General features: G+C 38.9%; 1 protein-coding gene across 2 annotated transcripts in view; it reads left to right on the forward strand.

Moving 5' to 3' along the window:
* The window catches only part of setd3 (SET domain containing 3, actin histidine methyltransferase), a 128,893-nt gene that overhangs the window by 58,289 nt on the left and 60,604 nt on the right, over positions 1-10,000 (forward strand). For both annotated transcript variants that reach the window (XM_088353776.1, XM_088353777.1), the window contains exons 5-6: positions 7,913-7,985; positions 9,431-9,687. In XM_088353776.1, the coding sequence (XP_088209902.1) occupies positions 7,913-7,985; positions 9,431-9,687 (330 nt within the window). The remainder of the gene's footprint in view (positions 1-7,912; positions 7,986-9,430; positions 9,688-10,000) is intronic.

Raw genomic sequence — 10,000 nt, forward strand, 5'->3', positions numbered from 1 at the left:
TCTGCCAAAGATGCGATTTCAAGGTTCTGTTGGTAGTATACAAAATCATTCAAGGATATGCTCCCTCATATCTTTCAGATTTAATTTCCCCCTATGTTCCGGTCCGGAGCCTTTGATTTGAAAACGCTGGTCTACTAGTGATCCCAAGAGCCAAGAAGAGATCCGCAGGTTCGAGAGCATTCTCCATCTGGGCCCCGGTGCTGTGGAATGCTCTTCCCCCTGAAATTCGATCTGCAACCTCAGTGGAAATGTTTAAATCTCAGCTTAAAACACACTTCTACTCTATAGCATATTAATAACCTATACCAGGGGTGGCCAACCCGCGGCTCTCGAGCCGCATGCGGCTCTTGAACTAGTTTCATGCGGCTCTTTAGGAGCTGTTATAAACTTGTTTAATGCGGCTCTTTCGAAGCTGTAACATGACATGCATCAAGAATGTTTAGCCGGCACTGTAATTTGCCTTCCCTACAGCTAGATGGCACTCCGACAATGAATGTCTGTTTTAGTGACGTAAAACGAGCGACGAGAAAATATTTGTTTGACAAAATGTATTGTAGTCAATTTATGTGAAATTACCTCTTGAAATGGCAGGTAAAAAGGCACAGCCAAACTAAAATATGAAGAAGAACACAGTACGTTTTTGCCAGAATGGGATAGTTTATATTATTTTATTGAACGTAATGGCAAGCCTATCTGCCTTATACGTAACGCGGCATTAGCACATTCAAAGCTTCAAATCTTCAGCGTCAATTCAGCTCACTCCACCCTAACATCGAACAGGAATTTCCAAAAGGGACTGAACTTAGTAAGAAAAAGTTGTTGACTACGAAAAGCAAAGCAGAAAAACAGTTGCATTTCTTTCAAAAAAATTATGAAACACTCTGAGACCGTAACGCTTGCTTCGTATCAGTTAGCTTGGAACATAGCACGGGCTAAAAAGCTATACAACGAAAGAGAATTCATTAAAAATGCGTCATTGACGCCTTTGAAATCTTGGCTCCTGTAGACAACAAACTAAAACCGAGCAAATCAGATGTTCAACTGTCTCGCCACAGTATGGAACGAAGAATATCCAATATTAATGCAGCTGTTGAATAACAGTTGCATACTGACCTGCAAACAAACTAACTGCAAGAGCTACGGATGGAGCGCCAGCCATCATCGGATCAATGAACGGGCTTGTGGGACTGTACAAAGCTGATCAAACATTTCCAGACTTTTGGGATTTCCACTGCATCATCCACAGGGAGCAACTCGTGTCTAAATCACTCAAATTTGACAACGTCATGAAACCTGTGATGGAAATCGTCAACTTCATCTGCACACATGCGCTTAACCGGAGGATATTCAGGAATATCATCGCTGAACTGGACCAAGGACTTCCAGGTGACCTGCCGCTGCACTGCACTGTGAGGTGGCTGTCAAAAAGCCAGGTACTATCTCGCTTCTTTGAGCTTTTGGATCCAGTGAAACTGTTCATGGAAGAGAAGGACAAGGACTATCCCAAGCTCTCAGACCTCAAGTCGATAATGGATCTGGAACAGTGCTCACAATGTTAATTGTTGAAAATTATTGATATTATCATGTTGGTGTGGTTATTTTCATCAGATCTAGTCGAGTAGAGATTTGTGTATGCGTGCGTACATGATTAAAAGATGTTTATGTGTATAATGTGGCATTTTTAGTAACAAAGAAAAAAAATAATCAACTCGCCCCCGTTAACAACTATGATGTGGCTCTTTGTAGTAACACAGACGAAATATTGGCTCTTAGTCGCTGAATGGTTGGCCACCCCTGACCTATACGTTATGTTGATAATAAGTGTATCATTTGCCCTCATATAGGTTTTAGATGAGGGGATGGTGTTCTAACCGTCTGTATTAATAGTTTACAATAGTCTTTGATCTGTGCAGCTCTTTGAGACTCTTTGTGATTAAGGGCTATACAAATAAATTTGACTTGACTTGATAAACAGTTCAATTAGTTTTTTCGATAGTCACTTTTAGGAATCACTGTTCTAAGGGGTGGGGAATATGCTTACGGAAACAGTGGAAGGAAACTGACGTGAGGTGTAATACAGAACGCCAACTTACTTGGAACCAGCCATTTCTTTTTTCTCTCACTAGCAACAAGGCGAGGGTGTAGACATCTAGGAAAGGGGTGCTTTGTGATGGACACCCACTTTGCCTTTATCACCATCTGGAGTTAGGCCAGCACACTCGTACATGATGGATTTTTTTTCTTATCTTTCACATTAGTAGAGGCCTTCCTAAGGAATCTATCTGTTTCCCCATACATGTAACATAGTTTGCACTGTATGCATTTGTTGTCTGTTGTTGGTTACGTCTGGGTTCCTGAACACAAAACATGACCTACATGAGTCTAAATAATTACTTCTAAAATATTTGTAATCGTTGCATTCACGTTTATATAATTTGTTGCTTATCAATTACTGCAGGAAAAAAAATGAGTTGTTTTCCATATAAAAGTATTTTTAAGTCTTCAAGTTCTACATGTTAGCATAGTTAGTTATAATTTCTGAATATTGCCTCATTTTATGATTCTGAATGTAGTCAGTAAGAGCAAGGTAGATTATGATTCTCGTGCACAAATTGGTCCTCTGAAGGAACACAAAATCTGATATACAATATGGGAAATTGAGAAAAACTTGTATGTACATGTAAACATGTATATATATATATATATATACATATATATATACATACATATATACATACATACATACATATGTACATGTAAATATAAATACCACGATTCACATACTTCTGGTCCACTTATGTGGCCCTTTGTCCTTAACAAATGTTGTAGGACCACTGCTGGAGTCTTGTCTTATCTTTTGGGAGAGATGTGTATTTCTATGCTCAATTTCACACAGTAACTAAAACATAAGGGATGAGAGGTCAGTGTAATCATCAAAACATAGGCACAAGTATTCAGCATTGAACTCAGTGAGAACAATACAAGCAAAAATAAATACAGAGGAGTTGATATCCATATGAAATACATTTACAACTATATACATGTATCATTTATGGTAGGCCTGGTTGGTGCAGCAGCTAGTGGCCCTCCAGCTATTTGTATATTTCAATGGAATTATTTTGTCTAGCCTTAATTTGAGTGTTCTGTTGTTGAGGAAAGCTAGACTTTAGGTTATGTGGTCTCCTCAGAAATGTGCTTGTTTAGACATCTCATAAACTTTGTGGATGTCTGCTCTTGTGTAATTCACTCAAAGAAGTAAGATGAGATTATGAAATCATGGTATCAAGTAGTTGTTATTAAAACATCCATTGCAACCTGGTCATCCTGGAAGGGGGATTACCTTGTGTTCAGTCCCTTCTCAAGGTTTCTTCATTTTCCTCATGTTGAGGTTTTGAGTTTTTCTTTGCCCTCATGTAGGTTTTATATTAAGTAATGGTGTAATAATAGTCTGGGGTTTGCAATAATCTGTGGTCTGTGCTGCCCTTTGAAAAGTAGTTCTATCTTCTCAGGAATGTTAGCCTCTGACCTTTTGATTGGACACCCCTTTTGGGTTTTTTACTGCCCACAGCCTGCATTAGTTATCAGGGCCTGTATTGATTATACGAAGATCACCATCTTTAGCTCCTAATATATTTAGCCAATAGTAACTGATTTAAATGCTGATTGCCACATTGGTTAGCCAATGAAATTCTAGAAATAACTCTGTGTATTCAAATTAGACAGCAAAATAAACATACAGGGAGTGCAGAATTATTAGGCAAGTTGTATTTTTGAGGATTAATTTTATTATTGAACAACAACCATGTTCTTAATGAACCCAAAAGTCTCATTAATATCAAAGCTGAATATTTTGGAAGTTGGAGTGGGGCTTTTTTAGTTTTAGCTATTTTAGGAGGATATCTGTGTGTGCAGGTGACTATTACTGTGCATAATTATTAGGCAACTTAACAAAAAACAAATGTTTACCCATTTCAATTATTTATTTTCATCAGGGAAACCAATATAACAGCTCAACATTCACAAATATACATTTCTGACATTCAAAAACAAAACAAAAACAAATCAGTGACCAATATAGCCACCTTTCTTTGCAAGGACACTCAAAAGCCTGCCATCCATGGATTCTGTCAGTGCTTTGATCTGTTCACGATCAACATTGCGTGCAGCAGCAACCACAGCCTCCCAGACACTGTTCAGAGAGGTGTACTGTTTTCCCTCCTTGTAAATCTCACATTTGATGAGGGACCACAGGTTCTCTATGGGGTTCAGATCAGGTGAACAAGGAGGCCATGTCATTAGTTTTTCTTCTTTTAGACCCTTTCTTGCCAGCCACGCTGTGGAGTACTTGGATGCGTGTGATGGAGCGTTGTCCTGCATGAAAATCATGTTTTTCTTGAAGGATGCGGACATCTTCCTGTACCACTGCTTGAAGAAGGTGTCTTCCAGAAACTGGCAGTAGGACTGGGAGTTGAGCTTGAGTCCATCCTCAACCCGAAAAGGCCCCACAAGCTCATCTTTGATGATACCAGCCCATACCAGTACCCCACCTCCATCTTGCTGGCGTCTGAGGCGGACTGGAGCTCTCTGCCCTTTACCGATCCAGCCACGGGCCCATCCATCCGGCCCATCAAGACTCACTCTCATTTCATCAGTCCATAAAACCTTAGAAAAATCCGTCTTGAGATTTTTCTTGGCCCAGTCTTGACGTTTCAGCTTGTGTGTCTTGTTCAGTGGTGGTCGTTTTTCAGCCTTTCTTACCTTGGCCATGTCTCTGAGTATTGCACACCTTGTGCTTTTGGGCACTCCAGTGATGTTGCAGCTCTGAAATATGGCAAAACTGGTGGCAAGTGGCATCTTGGCAGTTGTACGCTTGACTTTTCTCAGTTTACGGGCAGTTATTTTGCGCCTTGGTTTTTCTACATGCTTCTTGCTACCCTGTTGACTATTTTGAATGTAACGCTTGATTGTTCGATGATCACGCTTCAGAAGCTTGGCAATTTTAAGAGTGCTGCATCCCTCTGCAAGATATCTCACTATTTTTGACTTTTCAGAGCCTGTCAAGTCCCTCTTCTGACCCATTTTGCCAAAGGAAAGGAAGTTGCCTAATAATTATGCACACCTGATATAGGGTGTTGATGTCATTAGACCACACCCCTTCTCATTACAGAGATGCACATCAACTGATATGCTTAATTCGTAGTAGGCTTTCGAGCCTATACAGCTTGGAGTAAGACAACATGCATAAAGAGGATGATGCGGTCAAAATACTCATTTGCCTAATAATTCTGCACTCCCTGTATGTAACGCCACATGTGATTCAATTTCATGCATCATTATTACTTGCAAGTTTTCACAAAAATTACATCTTCTAGAAAGAAATGTTTTTATAACTTTTACAAAATGTCTAAGTAATAGACCAAAGTATAGTTGCAATGTTTTTAGTGCTGTAAACTGGGCATTTCCAAATGGCCACTTATGGAAACTCCTCTACTTACCCATTAGAAAAATGTGTAAAATACAATGTTTACCTATTCAGATTGTGATCAAATTTGACAAGGTACCAGGTAAGGCTTCAAGCTATTGTCTCACCTGTTTGCAAGATAATATGCCTATGCTACACTCATCTGCAGGCATTTGATTGCAAAAATAAAAAAAAATAAAGCTAGGGCTTGTTGTATGTATGTACAGTGAACAAAATAAGTATTCATTTTCTCAGGTGTTCAAATACTTCTTTGCAGCTATTTCACACAAATAAATTGTTTAAAAATCATGCATTGAGATTTCTGGATTTTTCTTTTTAGTTTATCTCTCTCACAGTGGACATGCACCTACAATGAAAGTTTCAGTCCCCTCCATAGTTCCTAAGAGATGAGTCTGCTAGCGCGAGACCGTTGCCCTTGCAGAGTCGGCGGGAACGTAACCTGGGCCCACTAACGGCAAAGCTATCTCCAAACTTGAATTTCTCTCAATTGGAATCACAGAGGGAGTATTTACTGTCTGTACAGCCGAAGTCTTCAGTCTTGCCTTATAATCCATCTCACTTGCAACATTGCACACAGAGATGACTAGCTTAACTAAGATTTTTGGCTATGATGGTAGATAGATAGATAGATAGATACTTTATTCATCCCCTAAGGGAAATTCACATTTCCAGCAGCATCCCTGAGCTGAGAACAGTACAATAATAAAGCAAAAAGAATACAATATACAAATACCCAGTGTGACGTGCAAATGCCCACTGTAGCGTGTTATATAGAGTAACTAAATAGTGCTACACAGAATACATATTGCAGTAAGATTCGGTAATATCCAATGTAGGTGGTATGGTTTAATGTGGGCCTTTGCTCTGCCGGGTGGAGTTAAAGAGCCTCATGGCATGAGGAAGAAAAGATTTCTTCAGTCTGTCCGTAGTACAAGACAGTGACAGCAGTCTGTCGCTGAAACTGCTCTTCTGTCTGGAGATAATGCTGTGTAGTGGATGCGATGGATTGTCCACGATTGACCTCAGCTTTTACAGTGCTCGTCTCTCAGCTACTGTTGTTAGGCTGTCCAGCTCTTTGCCCACAACAGAGCTCGCTTTCCTAGCCAGTTTATTGAGACGAGAGGCATCCTTCTTCTTGACGCTGCCTCCCCAACACGCTGCCGCATGGAAGAGGGCGCTTGCCACTACTGTCTCATAGAATATTTTCAGGAGCTTTTTGCAGATGTTGAAGGAGGCCAGCCTTCTGAGGAAGTAAAGTCGGCTTTGCCCTTTCCTACATAGAGCTTCTGTGTTGGCAGTCCAGTCCAGTTTGTTGTCCAGCTGCACACCCAGGTATTTGTAGGTCTGGACAAATTCTACACATTCTCCCTTGATGGTTACAGGAACCGGGTGAGTTCTGGTTCTTCTGAAGTCCACCACCATCTCTCTGGTCTTGGTGGTGTTTAGGTGCAGGTGGTTTGCGTCGCTCCATCGGACAAAGTCCTGAATCAATTTCCTGTACTCCTCCTCCTGCCCGTTTCTGATACATCCCACGATCGCAGTGTCGTCGGCAAACTTTTGCACATGGCAGGACTCAGAGTTGTACTTAAAGTCCGATGTATATAGAGTGAATAGGAACGGAGAGAGAACGTTCCCCTGCGGAGATCCTGTGCTGCTAACCACAGTGTCCGATGTACAGCCCCCCTGTTTCACATACTGGGGTCTGCCTGTCAGGTAGTCAGTAATCCATTCTACAAGGTGTGAGCTAACTCCCATCTCTGTCAGTTTCCTACTCAGTAGTTGGCTACATGATACATCTAAACAGGGCACAGTATGTGTATTAGTCAAGGATTACGTATCAATTACAAAAAATTATTTTTAAAAAAAAGATGGCGTTTCCAAGTGGTAAATTGTTATGAGAAATAGTTTGTCAAACTGTAAATGTCATATATATGGCGAGAGATTTCTTTCTTAAGATCCACAAATAGAGTTGCGATTTACTGTCTTGCTAATTGCACACGCACCATTAAAAATCGAATATTTAAATCGTAGATGTATTTGTGCCTCCGCAAAATAGACTATTCAAACTGGATATTTTCTTTTAATGGTACTGGGAAAAAATTAAAATTGGCCTTGAAAGTGCTTGAAAACTGCTTAAATTTGCCATGAAAAGGCTCTACAAACCCTGAAAATTGCAATTACTCTCTGAAAACAGATCATTCTGCCTAATGAGCACCCAAAATGAATGAATTTCCCTCTTTGGAAGAAAGGCAAAAATGCTGGCACTTCAGGGTTGTCTAGACTCAAGAGTGGCACTTGCTGATATTCAATGAGTTAAGGAACTGTTTCTGTCTTTCCAACAGTATACCATTTACTACTACTGTCGATTATATTTGGAACATTTCTACCAAAAATATAATACTTCTTTTGCTGGTTTTATTTACCCACTAGGCAGAAGAACTTTTCTTGTGTATTCCTCGGAAGATGTTGATGACCTTGGAATCTGCACAGAACTCCACTCTAGGTAATGAACGTAAATATTAACCGAATTAGAAGATAACAAGAATAAGTAAAGTGATCTTTTTAAGAGGGTTGGGACGATATGCTTTGGTCCCAATTCGATTATATCACGATACTAAGGTGCTAATTGGATTTATAATGCGATTCGCAATAATTGTGATTCAACAGGTATTGAGATTTTGATATAATTGATGATGGCTATTGAATTGTTTTCTCCTAAAAAAGCAATCATATACTTCTGGGATAATAAACCATAAATGATGTTCAAACAATGCATGTCAGTCTATGTCGGTCAGTCTGAAAGCTGACATGTATTTCAACTGAGACAATGAAAATATATAACATGTACACCAGGCTGGGGGACGATATGCTTTGGTCCCGATTCAAATTGTATTATGATACTAAGGTGCCGATTCCGTTTACATCATATAAAAAAAAGTTGATCGAAAAATTTAAAAAAAGAAATAAGTAGGTAACACTGTTTTTGTCTTTCTCTTTAATTCCCTGTTCCTTTCCCTTCTTTATTTTTCTCTATTTTCCTTTTTTTCTCCCATTCTTTTCTTTTTATTCTCGTTTTTCCTTTCCTCTCATTTTTCTTATTTCTTCTTCCCTATTTTTTGTTCTTTTAAAAAATATATATTTTTCCCTTCTTTTTGTCTTTTTTGAGAAAGACTGGGTAAAAATGGGAAGAACAAGGCTTATTTTTGCTCGCTCTCAGTCTCTTCTAGCTTGTAGTCTTCCTTGGTCTCATTTTTGGTTGCGTTACAGATTACAGCAACATTCTAGTGGATAAATATAAAAGACTGTCCTTTTAAGAACAGCGGAATGTTTTTATCAGCACTGTATTAGTGGAAAACCCCATTTGGCCCACCCTCATCAAGACCCTAGGTTCAGCAGCCCTCGACAGAATTCGGTTTGAGACCCTTGCTCTACTTATTACATTTCCAGGGTTGGGTAGGGTTACTTTAACTTGATTAACTTTCAATTACTTTTGGATAACTCCAATAGCAAATATGCTAATAAAAGACAAAATAAACTAAATATAAATACAATTATGACTCACAACACATGCTAAGCTTTCTCTCCTGGCTTTGATCTCTTTGATCTCCGGCAAAACTAACTTAAAATGCGACAAAAGAAAAATAAATCCAAACAGCTTGCCAACATCATTTTTGCCGTTCCATGTATTCCATTACTCCCAAGCCTGCACAAAATTTAGTAATTGTATTCATATTTAGTTTCTTTTGTATTTTATTAGAATATTTGGTATTGGAGTAATCCAAAAGTAATTAAAAGTAATCAAGTTAAAGTAACCCTACCCAACCCTGTACATTTCACATTTATTGTTAGGTGGTGGGAAGGAAAGACACATATGCTTTTTATTGTTATCTCTAGTTGGAGCATCTTGACAAAGCAGCATTCAGTTATAAATGCAACCTTTTTCCTTAGGGCCACTGCTACATCAGGACCGGATATTGAGCGCAATGGGCAATGTGGCACTTGCTCTCCATCTGCTTTGTGAGCGGGCTAATCCTACCTCCATGTGGCTGCCGTACATTCGCAGTCTTCCCCATGATTACAGTATCCCACTGTACTACAAGCCAGAAGAGGTGGAGCTGCTTTTAGGCACACAAGCTATCCCAGATGTCTTAAAGCAGTTTAAAAACACAGCACGCCAATATGCCTACTTCTACAAACTTTTGCAGGTAGGTAAGGTTCGTTTTTTGAATTTACTGTACACAGATCATTGGGCGTCTTGGCATTTTGTGTTTCCACTGCTCATACATATGTGTGTATATATATTTATTAATATATATATATGTATGTATGTATGTATGTATGTATGTGTTTGTATATGTATGTGTTTATATATGTATGTATATATATATGTATGTATATATATATATGTATATATATGTATATATATATATATATATATATATGTCTATGTATAGATACTGGACTGTCTCAGAAAATTAGAATATTGTGATAAAGTTCTTTATTTTCTGTAATGCAATT

Source organism: Urocampus carinirostris, chromosome 15, assembly GCF_059441175.1.
Source record: "Urocampus carinirostris isolate Australia breed hairy pipefish chromosome 15, RoL_Ucar_1.0, whole genome shotgun sequence".
Classification (NCBI taxonomy): domain Eukaryota; kingdom Metazoa; phylum Chordata; class Actinopteri; order Syngnathiformes; family Syngnathidae; genus Urocampus; species Urocampus carinirostris.